The 19411-nt window shown below is 35.6% G+C and overlaps 1 protein-coding gene across 1 annotated transcript in view; it reads right to left on the bottom strand.

The window, feature by feature from the left end:
- Window positions 1–250: 250 nt before the first annotated feature.
- NCKAP1 (NCK associated protein 1) overlaps window positions 251–19411 on the bottom strand; it is a 95487-nt gene continuing 76326 nt past the window's right edge. Inside the window, exons 25-32 of the mRNA XM_007455262.1 lie at window positions 14886–14979; window positions 8712–8794; window positions 8178–8258; window positions 5854–5947; window positions 3271–3387; window positions 2574–2683; window positions 1400–1489; window positions 251–367 (exon numbers count right to left, since the gene is read on the bottom strand). Coding sequence (XP_007455324.1) covers window positions 251–367; window positions 1400–1489; window positions 2574–2683; window positions 3271–3387; window positions 5854–5947; window positions 8178–8258; window positions 8712–8794; window positions 14886–14979 — 786 coding nt within the window. The remainder of the gene's footprint in view (window positions 368–1399; window positions 1490–2573; window positions 2684–3270; window positions 3388–5853; window positions 5948–8177; window positions 8259–8711; window positions 8795–14885; window positions 14980–19411) is intronic.

The raw sequence follows: 19411 nt of genomic DNA, 5'->3' as shown, positions 1-19411 counted from the left end.
TTTTTCAAACAAATAATACTCTAAAATTATTGAAATAATTTCAGTGAATTCAGTGAATGTGCAACCTAAATCAACCAAGTATACTGAAGTACAACGATATTAAGAAACCAATGATCAGAAAACACAACTGTATGAAAGAAATTTATAATCCACAAAACTGTTTTTCAGGCTTTAAGGTAAAATAGTTCCACAGTTTACAGGTAAAACCGAGGCAACAAAAATGCGTGCTTGTCTTCAATAAGTAGATATTTTATGCAGAAGATGTAACACTTTGCTTGTAGACAGCATGGTATGCATTTCTCAGCAAGACATAAGGAAAACAAGATTCCAAAAGATCCATTGTCAGGAATGGGGATTCCTGCACAATCTGAAAAATCCCAAAAATGCATCAATTCAACTTATTTATAATGGTAATATTTACTGACAACTAGTAAAGCACAATTTTATATTGCCGTTATTGGGAAAAGACATAAATTTTCCTTTCACTTTAAAATCTGAAATGCGAATGTGCCACAGTGTATGCTATCAAAACATTTTAAATCACTACTTTTCAATTAAATCAATTAATCAACAGGAAATACTGAGCACTTGCATTGCCCTCAACAATATATCACATTTAAAATGTGGTCCATATCATCAAGTCTAACTGGAACCCAACATTAAGCTAAAAAGCCAAATCAAACATGAGACCATCTATGATTAAGTGGAAAGCTGTTAAGTTCCAGAGAGTTCAAAAGAGAAGAAAAGTTAACATAGGCCAAAGTAATCAAGAAAGTCTATCTGAAAAAAGATTCGAGCTACGAGGTATGCCAAATCATTATCAGGATAGACACAGACCTCTGCAGATAAAGGAAATTATTCTAAGTGAGGAAAGAATCACATGGTAGAAACAAGCACAGGTGGTTTCATGGCAGTAAAAAGAAGGAACTGACGAGGCACAGAAAATTACAGGAAACGTTATTAGATGGGTGGGATGAAGTCATAAAACAGAAAATTCAGAAAAGAGTTCAAACTGATACACTAGGAAAATATAAAGCCTGAGTGTTTCCCAATAGGTTGAAAAACTATTCATAAAAGAATACTCTATAGGTAATGGTGATCTTTTTTTCTGTTGTTTTCTGATGCGATTACCATATGATAAAGTACAAGCGATATCAGTCTATTTAGCAATTATTAGAAAGTGTGTGGCTTGGGTGGAGTGAATATAAATGGTCAAAAAAAATACATCACTTATAAACCAGAAACTAACACACCATTATAAAGCAATTATACTCCAATAAAGATGTTTAAAAAAAATACATCAGCTCTTATTATAATTTAATGACTAAAATATCAAGAAAAGACTATCAGGAATGACTGGAACTTTTTTGTTGTTAGCAAAAATTAAAATAAGACTTACCATATCTAGCAGTAAATAAACAGATTCTCTATTTCTTGTTGTTGTTTTATCTGTCTCCTGGCCAATTTTCAGTAGACTGGAGGACGCAAGCTTAAAAGTGTACACACATTTTAAATAAATAAGTTTTTTTAAATAAAATGTTCACTTATTTTCAGTATGCTTCAACTTGCAACACATTTCAATCATAAGGTGAGCTCAGGCTCTTTACATTCAAGCAACAATTTAAGAGCTATTAAGGTATAAACACATACAAAGATAATAAATGTAATCAAATATTCTTATTGGTTTTTAAAACTGATTTTTTTCAGAACAAGTCTTTTTTTAAAAAAATGATTTAAATTGCTTTTTCTCTTCCCAGTAACTGTATTAACTATATTTCTTAATTCCCAAATAAGAAGAAAATTTCACATTGAGTTTGAGTTATTAGGACCACAATGAGATTAAGACATTAAGTCTTAAACAAAGGAAATAAAGAAAATGAAAAGAAAAAATTTAACTCTTAATATCGTTTTCTTTGAAATAGATGTTATTTTGTCCTCAAGTTAGTTTGCTACTACGTTTACTTTAAAAATAAAAATTTTTTTAAAGCTAACAGGATTTATAACTTAAAAAGAAGCAAATATTCTAGTGTTCTTTATACCACACTGCATCTTTCTTTTAATTAAAATATGAAAAAGGTAAGTTGATAAAGGGAAGGAAGAGCTACACTACCACAGAAACTAAAAGCTATACTTCATGAGGCTAGAGTTAGCACTACTACCCTCTTTTGGCAGTGAACAGTATTCTTACTTTTGAGTTTGATTCCATTAACAGTCTTTCTCCAAATAAATGGAAATAAGTAAAATACATCCTTTTAGAGGGATACATTCATCCTTTGCCTCAATTTTCCTTTGTTTTGTTTTTTCCTCTTTCAAACTCTAGGCAAAATTCTAGGGCAGTCCAAACATCAGCTTAGAAAAAAAAGTCACATTGCAGAGCTCTAGAAATGAGAGACTTCTAAGTCAAAGGAAAAAATGCTAAACTAACTGCTCCTTGACTTCAATGCCCTATCTTTACTTATTCCTTATTCCAAAAATTAATTAATTAATTAAGAGAATTTACTTTGTTACACTTCATAGTTACGATTTTTAATTTTCTCTAAAAATTGTCATGAGTTTTGTTTGATTATACACACCGCCAGAAATTCTTTAAGCCGATCTTCAATGCTTCCCTTGTGAATTGTAAACAAAGCTGCAGCGATCTGGTTGATGGCTTTGGCCAAGCAGTGTATGTTGTTGCAGTGCCCTGAGAAAGCGCAAATAGGGTTTGTGGTTTCTGTGTGACCCCAAAATATCAAATCTTTAATGACTTCATAATCTACATAAATAGTGGCATGATTAAAAACAGAGCTAAAGCATCATAACCTGCCTTGCTTGCTCTCCCTTCACTTTCATGAGAACTAGTGCTTTTAAGAACAGTGTAGAAGAGAACAACAAATAATTATATCTATATTAAACAGGCACATTTTCAAAAACCCCTAAAAGAACCATATATCAGTTTTATATTGTCTTGGAAACTTAAAAAATAAGTGCTTAGCTGCTTTACAAATATTTCCTCATTCAATCCTTAAAATAATCCTAAGAGTTGGATACTCCCTTCACCATCCCCTGCCACACACACATTCAGGCACCCACAGGCTCACATATACACATTTCATATGTGCATACGAAACTGGGGCTTAGAAAAACTGACTATTCAAGGTTATACAACTAGTAAGCAGCAGAACTTAACCCACTTTTTATTATAAAAAAAAAATCAATTACTTGAAAAGTACCTACTATGTCAAAACTTGTAACTTTTCCAGTGCCAAAACAATTTTAAACCACTATTACCTTCTATAGCAGGGCTATACTGAGACATCACATTACTGGCCAGTGTTGGCAAAGAAACTGCCACAAAGACCATGAGGAGGCAGGCAATTTTATATTCTTCTTCTGGACTTATGTTTTCTAAGGGATAAAAATTAAAAATAAAGTCAAGGTACTTCTGTCAAGATTAGTTAAGAGTTGATCATCTAAACCAGAAAAAGCATATTTTAATTCTTGTGTATTTTACTGAGTCTCTATAGAACTGATTACAATTTTGTTACAAGAAATACAGAATGAATAGAAATAAAACACATTACTATTGGTTATTATCAAGTCCTTGGGCATATTTCAAGGACCTCTAATAAAACAATAAAGCAAAAAAAAATTTTTTTTAAACTGTAAGATTTAAAAATATTAGTCCTCTAACTAAATACAGTTTTAGTTACAGGACTAAAAATATGTTTAGAATAACTGGAATCCTAAAATTTCCTAATTGAAAACTAATGATAAATTACTTTATAGGAAAATTCTATGTTTCAGTATAGAAAATTATGTCCTAACTTACTCTGCAAAATCATCCAAAAAACTCAAGTTTTTTTTCTAAAATAGATATAAGTGAAATGTACTATTAAAAAGAGATAAATGTAGAAAGTAGACTGGATTTCTAACCTCTCCATTTTAGAAGACAGGAGAAACCAGTCATAAATGAATACAACTAGTATTGTCCTAAGGTTTTAAATAGTTATTGTAAAATAATTTATCTAAAATATTTATTGTATCCATATACTAAAATTGTGGGTTATCTAGGTACTTCACTTATCGGGTACCTGGGAACTTCTAGTCACCTTACTATTTATCAACACATATAACTAAGAATTGAACATAAGAGCCAGAATATATTTAAAAAATCTGGCTGGTCATGACTATTCACAATAGCTAAACCATGGAAACAACCTAAATGTCCATCGACAGATAACAGATAAAGATGTGGTACATATATACAATGGAATACTACTCAGCCATAAAAAAGAACGAAATAATGCCACTTGCAGCAACACGGATGTAACTAGAGATTATTAAACTAAGTGAAGTCAGTCAGGAAGAGAAAGACAAATACCTTATGATATCACTTATATGTGGAATCTAAAATATAGCACAAATCAACCTATCCACAGAACAGAAACAGACTCACAGACATAGAAAACAGACTTCTGATTGCCAAGGGGGAGGTGGGTGGAGGAGGGAAGGACTGGGAGTGTGGGATTAGCAGATGTGAACTATTATATACAGGATGGATGAACAACAAGGTCCTACTGTATAACACAGGGAACTATATTCAATGTCCTGTGATAAACCATATGGAAAAGAATATAAAAAAAAGAATGTCTGTATGTGTATAACTGAGTCACTTTGCTGTACAGCAGAGATTGGCACAACACTATAAATCAACTATATTTCAGGAAAAAAAAATCTGGCTGATTATGAAAAAGATAGCTGTGGCAAATAAAGTAATTATAGTAATTATCCATGTAACTATAATTAACATAGTGCACAAATGATGAAACAAAAGTAATGTCAAATCAAAAAAGAACTGATGAACTCAGTCAAACACCATGTTACATCCAAGGAAGTAGGGGAAGGTATTTTAGTGCCAGAAGCAGATGAAATGTTTTTACTTTGTAGAAAAATCTAGAAATATCTAGAGAATTCTGTGTACCACATTTCAAAGGGCTGATTTTAAAATATTCTGAATGTTTAATATTACATAATAATGCACAGACTCTTTATGGTAAGTAGCTCTAGTCCACTTAATATAGGACACCCTTTTCTATTTTTCTATACATTTTATTTATTTGTTTGTTTGGCTGCACAGCAGCTTGAGGGATCTTAGTTTCCCAAGCAGGGATTGAACCCTGGCCCTGGAAGTGAAACAGCTGAGTCCTAACCACCAGACTGCCAGGGAATTCCCAAGACACCCTTTTCTAGATAACAATGCTTCTATCTATTAGATCATCTCCATCAGCACACAAATGTTATTATTTCACCATCTGAAAAATATCCTTCTCTTGATTTTACTCTTGCCTCCTGCTACTATAATTTTACTTCTTGGCTCCCCTTTTTACAGTAAAACTCTGTGAGAGAGTTATTTTATACTCATTATCTCTAATTTGTTTTCTCCTAAGCCCTCTTTAATGAGCCTTTTGCCTCTAAGACTCCACTGACACTGCTCTTGTCACACGTATTAATTCTACATAGCTGATCATTCCCTTTCCACTCTCCTCAAAGCGATTCTTCCCTGGTTTTTCTTCTCCTTCACAGATCCTTCCTTCTCAAATTTATCTTTTAGTAGTTCTTCCTCTTCTTCCTGAACTCGTAAACTTGAGAGTGTACCAGGACTCAGACTCTGATCCTCTTCATTTCTGCACACTAAATGGGCTTAATAACCTCATACAGTCTTATGACTTAAATATCTAATCTGTATGTACAACAAACAAAAAAAACCTTGATATAAAGCAGGCAGCTGAACAAATAGGTAAGTATCACACCTATATCTGTGTTGTCCTGGTTATTTATTAAGACTACTACATAATTACTAATGCATTTTACCTGATTTTTGTGAGGAAAGGGCTACCACCAAGGCAGGATCAATCTCACACGGTAATCCAGCAGCTGATGACAATTCATATACATTCATTGCAACCTAAAATATATAAGAATTATAGAGTAAGAAATATTCTAACAAATTTCTGAGAAATCTCACTTTAGTAAGAAAAGGTATAGTGTTTAAATTAGAGTCTGCCTACAAGAACACTAGAGAATTTCAGAAACTTGGCTATAGAAGGAACTACAGCACAACTAACTACACTGAACAAGCTGATTTAGTATTTTGTGTGTGTGCACTGCTGATTATATCTTGACACTACTAAGCCAAACAAAACTTGTATACTTTCTGTGGCAATTCCAACAGAATCATTGTAAAGCTATTATTTTTCTTGGAAGCATAAGTGTAAGATCAAGATCAAACCAACAGATATGAAAAAAAGAACAAAAGTGAATCAAAATTACTGGCCTTACGTTTTATGTCCATACTTGTCTAATTTAAAATTATAGTGGCTCAATGCCTAATCATATTGTATCTATAAATACAGTAAATTACTTATTATAATAGATTTTTAAAGGAGTACTAACTTAAAACCTGATAAAGCAATTTCAAATGACTAATTTCTTTTGGTATCACATATGGATTTCAAGGATACTCCACTCAATAACTCAGTTAAAAACTACCTATGTGGGACTTCCCTGGTGGCACAGTGGTTAAGAATTCACCTGCCAATGCAGGGGATACAGGTTCGATCCCTGGTCTGGGAAGATCCCACATGCCGCAGAGCAACTAAGCCGGTGTGCCACAACTACTGAAGCCCGTGTGCCTAGAGCCCATGCTCCACAATAAGAGAAGCCACTGCAATGAGAAGCTCGCGCAACGCAACGAAGAGTAGCCCCTGCTCACCGCAATCAGAGAAAGCCCGCACACAGCAACGAAGACCCAACGCAGCCAAAACTTAAAAAAAAAAAAAAAAACTACCTACATAATTGGTTAGCCCTGATATTACAACAACAAAAGTTTACAATCTAGTATAAATTTAAGTGCTAAAACACAACTATAATACAGGGCAGAATATATTTAATTCTACAATGAACAAACAAAAAGTTCTCTGATAATACTAAAAAAAAAAAAGAAAGAAGAGATGAAATGATCACTTGGGGACCCAGCAATATTTCTTAGAAGATGGCAATTGAATCAGGCATTAAAAGATGAGCAGGATTTCAAAAGGCAAAAATAGAAGAAGCCAGGATTTTCAAGAAGAATAAATTAGAGAACAAAGTAGAGAATGCACACAACAAGATTTGGTCATCTTACAGGACCCAATGGAAGAGAGGGATAGAATAAGAAAGTAAAGAGAGCGAGAGAAGGATGGAACAAGTAATGGAAGATAAGCCTCAAAAATAAATTTGAGACTTGAACGCCATACAAAAAGTTCAGAAGTAACTTTTTCAAGTCAGAGCTTTTCAAAATATGCAAAACAGAAAATAATCTTTCCAAGAAACATTAAAGTTTAGAAAATATAGATATGATAGGTCACTTACTAGATGCGTAACCACTGGTAAATCTTTGCTGGGATTAAATCAGTGGCTGATTTAATAAATAAATGATCAATAAATTTACAAAACAAACAAAACCTGTGGACTCTGGTAAGGCTACCAACCTTCTTATATTTATTTAAAACAGAATACTAATTTAAAAAATTATAGCCTATAATTAACATCATTTTATAAGATTTTTTTAACATCAATTTTTAAAAACTGAAATTAGCTTTATTTAAAACAAAACAACTCTCATTTCACTGGCTTATCTTTTTTTTTTTTTTTTTTTTTTTTTTGCAGTATGCGGGCCTTTCACTGTTGTGGCCTCTCCTGTTGCAGAGCACAGGCTCCAGACGCGCAGGCTCAGCGGCCGTGGCTCACGGGCCCAGCCGCTCTGCAGCACGTGGGATCTTCCTGGACTGGGGCACGAACCTGTGTCCCCTGCATCGGCAGGCGGACTCTCAACCACTGTGCCACCAGGGAAGCTCTGGCTTATTTTTTTCATTCTGCTTATGACCATGTATAAACAGCTATCAGTTTAAGGAAAAGGTGATTGACATTAACCCATTTTACATTGCTTTAGGTGATCAAGGAAGATTGACTTTCAAAATGCCTATATAGTATTTTGGTGCTGAGCTCTCTAAGATGCATTTTCAAAGGCAAGCATGCTAACCCATCACTCTAAAATATAAACTTTATAGTAGCTTAGGATTTACTAAATTTTACTTCATATGTAAGTTAAATATGTCATTTTAGAAACTGTAAAATCCAAATAGAAGTTTTATTACCTTCATATCAGTTTCCCTTGGAATGTGATCCTTGAAATCTTCAATTGAACTGACAAGAAAAGGAATGTGGTAGGACAAGACCTAGGCAGGAAAACAAATTAAGAATGCAGAATTATTTTTAAAAAGCAACCTCTAAACTTATGAGATATTACCATTCAATTACTTCTAGTTTGCATAAAAATTATTTTACTTTGTCTATTTTCAAGTGATTTTCTAAAGTACTACAATACACATAAACGGAATGTATTTGATGCCAAACCAAGTATAGTCAAAATGGAAAATGCTCTAATGAAGAAAAAAGTTGAAAAAGTAGCACAATATTCAGGCAAGTTATATCCCCTAAATTTAAATACCAAAACAAAAAATGAGTTTAAGTAACTATAATTTTTATATGCTTTATTTCATATAAACTATGAAAACTGGAATTTTAATTATATTACTGCCAACTATAAATTTTTAAAGTTACTTTTAAATTTCTGGGAAATTAAAAAGGATTATTTGGCTATAGGATATGTACTCGTAATGGTTTCTTACATCTCTAAGTGCTTCTTGTGCCAATGATCGGAAGGATAAAATTACACCAATTATTGTCATCCTCTTCAAGACACTGTCAACAGCTAAATTTGAAGGAAGGGGAGAAAAGAAGAGAGTGAATTGGATTCTTTCTTAACCATGGAGAAAACTCTTAGTCATAAAATCCCCATGATAAAAGGCACAATTAAAAACAATTTGATTACAACCAATGATTAAAGAGGCAAGGGTACTGACTGATGTTAAAATTAGGAAATTACAGTTTACTTCCAGTGGAGTACACTCTGTTCTTTAAAATGGTTTAGATAGTTCATCAGAATCCTGAAACAATCATGCAAGTAGCCACCTGTATAATCCTATCACATTAATGCTAGTGATAGGAGGAAGGAGAGAGAGACTAGGGGAAAAAGAAGAAGCTGATCAGAGTGGATCCTCAAAAATCAACTGGCGGGACTTCCCTGGTGGTCCAGTGGTAGAGAATCCACCTTCCAATGCAGGGGATGAGGGTTCAATCCTTGGTTGGGGAACTAAGATCCCACACGCCTCCGGGCAATTAAGCCCACGCACTGCAACTACTGAGCTCACACACCTCAATGAAAGAGCCCACACGCCACAAACTACACAGCCCACGTGCTCTGCAGACCACGTGCCACAACTACAGAGAAAAAAACCTGCACGCCACAACTAGAGAGAAGCCCATGCGACACAATGAGGAGCCAGCGCACCGCAACAGAAGATGCCGCATGACTTAATGAAGATCCTGTGTGCTGCAACTAAGACCCGACACAGCCAAAAAAAATAGAGAAAATATCAACTGGCCCTGGAACTTGGAGATGCTAAATTAAGTAGTTGAGATCTAGAGAGTCCAGAAACAAAAAATGACTATTGAGGTCATAAGCAGTAAGACCAGGTTTCTGAAGACTATGAATGGATTTGATCACTTACATTTTGGTTAGAGAACATTATTCTGAAATTTATTGCTATTATATTCAATATCAAAACTTGGTTAAATAAAATCAAGAGAGATTAGAATTAGAATGATCAATACCTTCGTATTTTAAAAAACCAAAATTTACTGAATTACTCCCCATACACAAGTCATTGTACTATATAAGAAACAAATATAAACAAAATAATAATCTAGACCTTAATAACAGTCTAAATGGACTGTCAAGAAAACTAAGAAAATATGATCCTATTTATATGAGAGAAGGTATATATGCATATACATATATACACACACACACATATTTGTATATACATAATAAATTTCTCGACAGATGTTTAGAAAACTGTTAACCGTAGTTAAACCTTTGAGAAGTAGGACTGGAGAGAATTTTGTTTTGACTTTCTATCTCCTGTGTGGTTTGTTTAAACCTTTACCATAAGCATCTTTTATTAATACACATGGAAAGGCATAATAGAAGCCAAAATGTGATGAGAATTAAAAGTGTTAACAAAATCATGTAAGGCACAAATATGTTATAAATTCCACAGGAGCAAAGTCTTATTAATCTTTTTATCTATCTATAGCACTCAGCAGAGTGCTTAAGACCCACAAGACTAGAAGATGTTCAATAAAATGGTTATTCAAGAAATGAGACTAGAAAGTTGTTACTATCCAGATAAGGAGAGAAGAAATGAGGGTAAAAGAAAATATTTCTCTGAGAATATGTCATCCAATTTATCGGCATAAAGGAGTGAGAACAAAAGGGCATTCCAGTCCAAAAAACAAGACAGCAAACCCAGAAAAAAGAATGCAGAGAATAAGGTAAACAATAAGAAAATAAGTAGTGTGATATAATCATATACTTCGATGTTACCCAGAATTTAATGAAGTTTGCAAAGACTATATCTATAACCTCCTCTTGAATATGCACAATAACAACACATTAAAAGTTCTGAGAAACTTCACATTAAGAAATCTTGTTTAACTTATTGTTTTAATAAATAAAATAAATGTGCTCAAGTCACATAGTCAGAAATTCCAAAAAACTAAGTTAATTTCAGGTTGTCTCCCAATTCAGAGCTACTTTTTTTTTTTTGGCCACACCACGTGGCTTGCAAGATCTTAGTTCCCCAACCAGGGATTGAATCCGGGCCATGGCAGTGAAAGTACCTAACTATTATTGGATCTCCAGGGAATTCCCCAGAGCTACTTTTATTAAATTATATTGCTTTCTCTTTTTTAGGGTATTTAAAAGAATGTGTTTGTTAACTATGAAAATCAAACTGCTACAAAAGTAAATCAATTTCTGTATATGGATAAAGGCAGCACAAAGGTAAAGAAGAGATCAGAGACAAAAGAGAGTATTCTGGAAAACAGTTCAACTCAACGCGTAGCTTTCTCTATTCCCCTAAATAAGTCACTCTCAAGCAGATCTTTTCTTTTTCCAAATCACAAAAAAGATTTTGTTTCAAATCCACGAACAGAAGAGTTAAAGTAACAGTAAACATGCATTGAACACTGCAGTGGATTAGCTGCTTCTAATCAGATGACACAGTCAAAACGTTGTTTATTAGCATGAAATTAAGTAGGGTTAAGGCCAGCTGGGTGATCAAATGAGTATTTAAAAATTAAAGAAATGTGAAAAATAATAATAATAAAGTAAAACATACTAGAAAATATAAGTATATAGTATAACAATGAACAAAAGATTGCCAGCAAACACATGAAAGGATGCTCAACATCACTAATCATTAGAGAAATGCAAATCAAAACTACAATGAGGTATCACCTCACACTGGTCAGAATGGCCATCATCAAAAAGTCTACAAACAATAAATGCTGGAGAGGGTGTGGAGAAAAGGGAACCCTCTTGCCCTGCTGGTGGGAATGTAAATTGATACAGTCACTACGGAGAACAGTATGGAGGTTCCTTAGAAAACTAAAAATAGAACTACCATACACCCAGCGATCCCACTACTGGGCATATACCTGGAGAAAACCATAATTCAAAAAGAGTCATGTACCACAACGTTCACTGCAGCTCTATTTACAAGAGCCAGGACATGTAAGCAACCTAAGAGTCCACTGACAGAAGAATGGATAAAGAAGATATGGCACATATACACAATGGAATATTACTCAGCCATAAAAAGAAACAAAACTGCGTTATTTGTAGTGAGGTGGATGGACCTAGAGTCTGTCAAACAGAGTGAAGTAAGTCAGAAAGAGAAAAACAAATGCCATAAGCTAACACATATATATGGAATCTAAAAAAAAAGAAAGAAAATGGTTCTGAAGAACCTAGGGGCAGGACAGGAATAAAGACGCAGACGTAGAGAATGGACTCGAGGACATGGGGAGGGGGAAGGGTAAGCTGGAAAGAACTGAGAGAGTGGCATAGACATATATACACTACCAAATGTAAAACAGATAGCTAGCGGGAAGCAGCCACACAGCACAGGGAGATCACCTCGGTGCTTTGCGACCACCTAGAGGGGTGGGATAGGGAGGGTGGGAAGGAGACACAAGAGGGAGGAGATATGGGGATATATGTGTATGTATGTATAGCTGATTTACTTTGTTATAAAGCAGAAACTAACACACTATTGTAAAGCAATTATACTCCAATAAAGACGTTAAAAAAAACAATGAACAAAAGAGATCAGATAGGGATTTAAAAAATAATATCCTACTAAGATTTTTTAAAAAATTTTTTATTTTTGGCTGTGTTGGGTCTTCGTTGCCACGCATGGGCTTTTTCTAGTTGCGGTGCACAGGCTTCTCATTGCGGTGGCTTCTCTTGTTGCAGAGCATGGGCTCTAGGCACACAGGCTTCAGCAGTTGCAGCACGTGGGCTTGGCAGTTGCAGCACATGGGCTTCAGTACTTGTAGCGTGCAGGCTCAGTAGTTGTGGTGCACGGGCTTAGTTGCTCTGCAGCATGTGGGATCTTCCTGGACCAGGGATCGAACCTGGGTTCCCTGTACTGGCAGGTGGATTCCGAAGCGCCACCAGGGAAGTCCCCTTACTAAGTATTTATTCACACTCCTTCTCCCTATGCTACCAAGTCAATCTTTCCTTTTTTCATTTCATTTTTTAAAGTTCCATACAGTAAACTTGACTTTTCCCCCTTTCAGTGTACAGCTCTAGGAAAAATTTAACATGTGTAGATCTGTGTTACTACCATCACCACAGTGGTGACCAATTTCATTACCCCAAAAAATTCCTTTGCTGCTTTCCCTTTACAGTTCTGGCAACTACTGATCTGTTCTAAAAGGCAACCTGTAGGGCTTCCCTGGTAGCGCAGTGGTTGAGAGTCCGCTTGCCGATGCAGGGGACACGGGTTCGTGCCCCGGTCCGGGAAGATCCCACATGCTGCGGAGCAGCTGGGCCCGTGAGCCATGGCCGCTGAGCCTGCGCGTCCGGAGCCTGTGCTCCGCAATGGGAGAGGCCACAGCAGTGAGAGGCCCACGTACCAAAAAAACAAAAAAACAAAACAACAACAACAACAAAAAAAGGCAACCTGTAGTATAGTTTTTTGTTTTTTGTTTGTGTGTGTGTGTGTGTTACGCGGGCCTTTCACTGTTGTGGCCTCTCCTGTTGCGGAGCACAGGCTCTGGACGTGCAGGCTCAGTGGCCATGGCTCATGGGCCCAGCCACTCCGCGGCATGTGGGATCCTCCCAGACCAGGGCACAAACCCGTGCTCCCTGCATCGGCAGGTGGACTCTCAACCACTGTGCCACCAGGGAAGCCCCTGTAGTATAGTTTTACATTAACTTTTAATAAATAATTTTGTATTTTTTTATTCATTTATTTTTTGGCTGCGTTGGGTAATTGTTGCTGCGTGTGGGCTTTCTCTAGTTGCGGCGCACGGGCTCTAGGCACGCAGGCTTCAGTAGTTGTGGCACAAGGGCTCAGTAGTTGTGGGTCATGGGATCTAGAGTGCAGGCTCAGTAGTTGTGGCACAAAGACTTGCTCCACGTCATGTGGAATCTTCCCGGACAAGGGCTCAAACTCGTGTCCTCTGCATTGGCAGGCGGATTCTTAACCACTGTGCCACCAGGGAAGTCCCAAAGTTTGTATTTTTAAAAGCAGGATAAGATAGCCTAATAAAGTGATTCTCTAAATCATTTTATAGTTTTATAAAATTTGATATAGCTGCAAAACATTTAAAAGAAAAACATCAAAGGAGAAGTATATAAAATATATGCATCTTTAATTTACTTCAGGGTTATTTTTTATTTGGGAAAATAAACTCTCTGGTTTTCTCAAATACGGAGAATATTTTATTTAGGATTTCACTAAATTTTTAATGTTGTAAAGGCTTTTGAATGAATCAGTAAGAAGTATGACTTTAAAATAATTTTTAATTATAACTTTGAGTTCAAGGACAAAAATCAAATGAAATTAATTCAAGTACATCTAAAATAGGTACTTGGCTAAACATACTTTAATAAACACTTAAGATTCACTGCTATTTCACATATCTCCCACGAAGAATCAGTATCAAGAAGACATTTTTTTAAGTTGTAGGCTCAGGTTTGCATGCAATGAATACTAGTTAGCAATAAAAGGAACAAAGTACTGATTCACTTAACACAGAGGGGTGAATCTCAACAATATATACGAAAGAGTATATACTGTGTGATTCTGTTTATATGAAGTTTTACAACAGGCAAATTTAATCTACAGTGATAGAAAGCAGATCAGTCACTGTCTAGTGGTGTGAAACTGACTACAAAGAGTCATGAGAAGCTTTCTGAGGTGACTGGACTGCTCTACATCTTGACTGTGGTAATGGTTATGTGGATGTACACAACATTTGTCAAAATCCATCACACCGTTCACTTAAATGTGTGCATTTTCCTTACATAAGCAATACCTTGATAAAGTTGACTTTCAGAAAATTACGGACTCTAAAGTTAAATCTCCTTCAGTCTAAATTAATATAGATTTATTGTATTTAATTTAATGGGTTCATGAACTAATTGATAATAATATCAAATATTTGACACATGGTACTAAGAGTATGTAAAGAAAAACAAATATGAAACAGGTAAGCCATTCACTTAAAAGTTCCTTTGACTGCAAAAATTCCCTAGTTGTCCCCATTACTGAAGAGTACTTTTCATAACTTACTACTTATATTTGTATTTATAAAATTTGAGCAAAATCTAAATACTGTCAAGGTGTTCTTAATGCTTATAAAAAGTATCATGAGTTACTCACACGATAATCTTTTAAAGAGTGCAGCCATCTGGTCGGGTTTGTCAAAGCTGGTCCTCATTTGTGTTAGCACATCAACATTTTCCACCACAAGTTTCTAAAGAAAAGAAAAGGAAGATCCTAGGTCAGGCATAGACCTCCTTATGTTGATGAGATAAAGAACATGCTTGGAAATTACAATCTAGCAAGTAGGAAAAATAATACATGAAATCTAGATGCTCTATGCTATGTTTTTGTTATTGTTTTCATAAAAGAATTTTAAAATTATTTACATAAAATTAATGTTTTCCTTCAGTTTGCATATTCAAGAAGGGAGGAGTTCAGGAAAAAGCAATAAAGATAAGTAGTAGTATAAATCATTATCTTCTGCTTAGACACAGAACAGCACCAATAATAAAAAGCAGACACTGAAGTGGATATAGAGAGCAATAAATTCCAACTAAAACAAAAAGAACTTGCTAAAGTTAAAGCTGGCTAAAGATAGCCTAGAGTTCATCATTGGATATATATATATAATCAGAGGGAGAAAAACTTGTAGGGGTATGGTACCACTTCACAGAGAACAGAGCAATGTTTCCTAGCACAAAATGGAAATGTCAACTATCTACCTCCTCTTTCAGGGACCACTAAGAAAAGGGAAGAGAAGAGAGGGAAGAGAGTGAAGGATAGCTAATTAAGAAAAGTATAACTCATTAAACAATGCTTTTCTTAAAAAGAGTACTGGAAAAGTAATTTCATTTAAAAGTTATAACTCAAACAAATATAATTAATTTTATTCTGGCAGAGATAGTGGGTATATGTATTTGGAAAGCCTGGATATCTCAATTCAGCAGGTCTGGGTGTGGAGATGTACGTAGCAAGCATATTGTTGAAGTGCCACAGTGGTTGTGTTACAAGCCAAAGGCTGATGACAACTGATTTAAGGGGAGCATGAAAAACTCCATGGAAAATCTATAAAAGTAATTTTTTCTATACTAGTATGAATTTTGCTTATGTTCCACTTGAGATCATTTCTGTTTATGCTCTCATTCAGATGTTCAGCTCCAGCAACATTTATTTGCTAAATTTAACCTCTACAGTGTCTAATTAGACTACCTGCTCTCTCTGAGGCCTATTCAATACTTGTCCCATCAATCAGTATACACTCAAATATACGCCCAACCTTGACTGTGCTCACGCACCTTGAACATAATATCATGTATCAGTGAATCAAAGACAGCAATGAATATTAAATGCACCATTATCTAATGTGCCATTAAGAAAAAAACTCGGGCTTCCCTGGTGGCGCAGCGGTTAAGAATCTGCCTGCCAATGCAGGGGACATGGTCCGGGAAGATCCCACATGCCGCGGAGCAACTAAGCCAGTGCAACACAACTACTGAGCCTGCACTCTAGAGCCCGCGAGCCACAACTACTGAGCCCGCGTGTCGCAACTACTGAAGCTCGCGTGCTGCAACTATTGAAGCCCACGTACGTAGAGCCTGTGCTCCGCAACAAGAGAAGCTACTGCAATGAGAAGTCCGCGCACCGCGATGAAGAGTAGCCCCCACTCGCCGCAACTAGAGAAAGCCCGCTCACAGCAACGAAGATCCAATGTAGCCAAAAATAAATAAATTAAATAAATTCAAAAAAAAAGAAAAAAACTCTACCAATTAAACTGACACAATGTTTTCTAATCATATGACTATAAGACATGTATAATTTCAGAAATGCTAATATAGGATAATTGTTTTAGAATCAATAAATTATTGTATATATTTAATAGTAAGATTCTGTAATCATTTTTAAGCTCCTCTACGAGGCAATTTACAAACAATTCCATTTACCCTGATCCAAATGAGGGAGGTGACAGTCCAACTTCACAACTGAGAAAACTAAGGCTCAGAGAAGTTAGATAACTTGCCCAAAGTTATAGATATTAAACAGTGGAATTTGGAATTTAAATTCAGGTATGCCTGATTTTAAAATCCATGCTCTTAATCCCCAAAGAAATGGTTGTTAATCTTCAATGTGCATCAGAATGATCTGGAGGACTTGTTGGGTTCTAGCTCCACAGGTTCTGATTTAGCAGGTCTTAGGCAGAACCAAAACTTGTGCATTTTTATTAAGATCTAAGGCAAGGCTGCCACTGCTATCTGGGGACCATGCTTTAAGAACGATTACCCCGAATTATTTGTTTGCACATTACTCTTAAAAAAAAGTTAATGATGTCTCCTCTTAAAAGTAGTTTATATAAATTTCTTTTCTCCCTCTATTGCACCCTGAAACAGAGCTTTCTATACATTTAAAGTCACTGATTAATATCTCTGACAAATGGCCCAAAAGCTGTAACTAGGAATTATAACTAAATGGTTTGGAACAAACTGAGACTAGTCAAGTGAAACGAATCAAGACTACTAAAAAAAATGTTGGTTTTCTGTCAGAAAGTGTTAAATTCTTGGCACAATTCATATTTAAATTTCTTCATCCTTCTAGGATTCTGAAGAACTAGAAGAACTGAAAGAACTGGCAAGACTCGAAGAAGTTGACTTGATGGGCACAACTCCAAATGAAACACCCCAAGAATTTTAGTAGGAATGGAGACACTGGTTGTTTTCTTCTCCAGAAAGTAATAAACATGTTTTATCATTAGTACACGTGCATAGTGTTGACTATGTCTGACACACAATTTACTCAAAACCATTAAGTATAAAGAAGCTTTCCTTTTTTTTAATTGGCCCACAAATTTACTCTGAAATAAAAAAGTCCTCAGCTAAAACAGGAACTGAAACAACCAATTAAGGTAATCTTTAAGATAAAAAGAAGATGCAGCCACATAATATTTAGTTTATGTCAGTTTAGATTAAATATAAAAAATAAAAATACAGAAAATTAAAAGCTGTCACAGAACTATCTTAAAAATATTATAATTCCCCTCAAAACACTGTATTCACTAATTTCATAAAGATTAAAATGCTATTTGGGCATCATCATGCTCTAATATGGAGAGTGTGAGTTACAATCTTTTCTGAGGGATATTTGACAATATCAGAAAAAAATGATCCACTTTCAGAAATTTGTTGTATAGAAATGTTCAAACAAGTATGTAGACTACATGGAAGTGCTGGCTAAATGTAGAGAACTCTATATGTATGTCTAAACTCTGCTTCTTCCAGAAATACACTGAAGTGATAGGAAAAAAATAAAAAGGCATAAAACTTTGGTAACAAAGGAGATAAAAGAAGAATGAGAGACGCCAACAAAATTCTAGAAGATGAAAACTGGAGCAAAGAATAAGTGGAGAAGAGAAATTTGAGCAGTTAAGTTCCTGTAGGGGAGATACTATGCAGAAGGCACGCTCATGGAAGCCTCAGGGCCTAGGCAGGACTCAGAAATTGTAGGCAGTGACATAGAAAGGAAGACTTGGGCTTGATAACAAGAAGGTTATTACACGTCTGTAAGGGGGAGGGGTCGTTACACACCCAACTTCTCCTCACCATCTTAAGAAGTGATGCTGAGAAGGAGGACTCTACATTCAGGAACATCAGGAACAGAAGGTGGCCAGAGAGAAAGGGAGAACGACCTAAGAATCATGATAGCCAGCCAGATGTATTAGACCTCCTCCCTCCTCCCTCCCTTAATCTCCAACAGACTTCCACTCTTCAGCTGGAGGCGACTGCATGTGAAAAATTATTTGCAGGAATCATTTGAATCCTAGGATGAAGATACCTTTCTCCAGAGAGGATTTTTATTAGCGTCTGCCAAGCACCTTGGGGCACTACTAATCTAGGACCACTTTAAATCCACGTTCAAGACTTGAGATTCAAGACAAAAAGAGTAACACAAACAGGGCTGAAAATCCTGGTGGGGTGTGTGTGTGTGTGTGTGTGTGTGTGTGAATCATTTCCAGTTCACTGTTACCCTGAAGATATAACTCTTTGGGTTATCTATGTAAAGAGGGTGAAAGGGAATTTAAGCAGAATTCCTTTCCACTCCCACTCTGGGCAGTCTTTGGGTTTTGATTACGGAGCCCCTTGCTCCACAAGACCACCAAGACTCAGCTGAATCTTAACAAATGTTACTTCTGGATCAGAGAATGTCCTCACATCAGCACAGTGGCTTCCAGTGCTTTCCTTGATTTTAGCCTAGAAATAAACACCTCACTGCCCTTTTAGCTCTTTTTTAGAACTTTTTTTCTTTATATACATATATATACGTGTATATATACATTTCAAAAAAGTTGTCCTTAAGGGAAAAGTTGATCTAAATAACCTAGCCTACCAGTATTGGACGCAGCAATCTGTATGTTATTTTACTTCTGTAATTTCATAAATTTGATTATTCTAAGGAAAGTAATTTTATACGACACTGAAAAATGCAAAGCAATTAGAATCAGCACTGATAGACAAGTACTTTTGGAGATTTATCTCAATGAGATATAAAACACACTGAACAGTATAAAACACACTGAACTTGTCTATATGAAACACCATTATATTATGATCATAAGATTTCTTATGGAATAAATTATAAGAATACACATTGAAGTA

This window comes from Lipotes vexillifer, unplaced genomic scaffold, assembly GCF_000442215.2.
Source record: "Lipotes vexillifer unplaced genomic scaffold, Lipotes_vexillifer_v1.1 scaffold1584, whole genome shotgun sequence".
Classification (NCBI taxonomy): Eukaryota; Metazoa; Chordata; class Mammalia; order Artiodactyla; family Lipotidae; genus Lipotes; species Lipotes vexillifer.
Note: the sequence above shows the minus strand (reverse complement) of the source record. Positions and strands in the feature narration are given on the sequence as shown.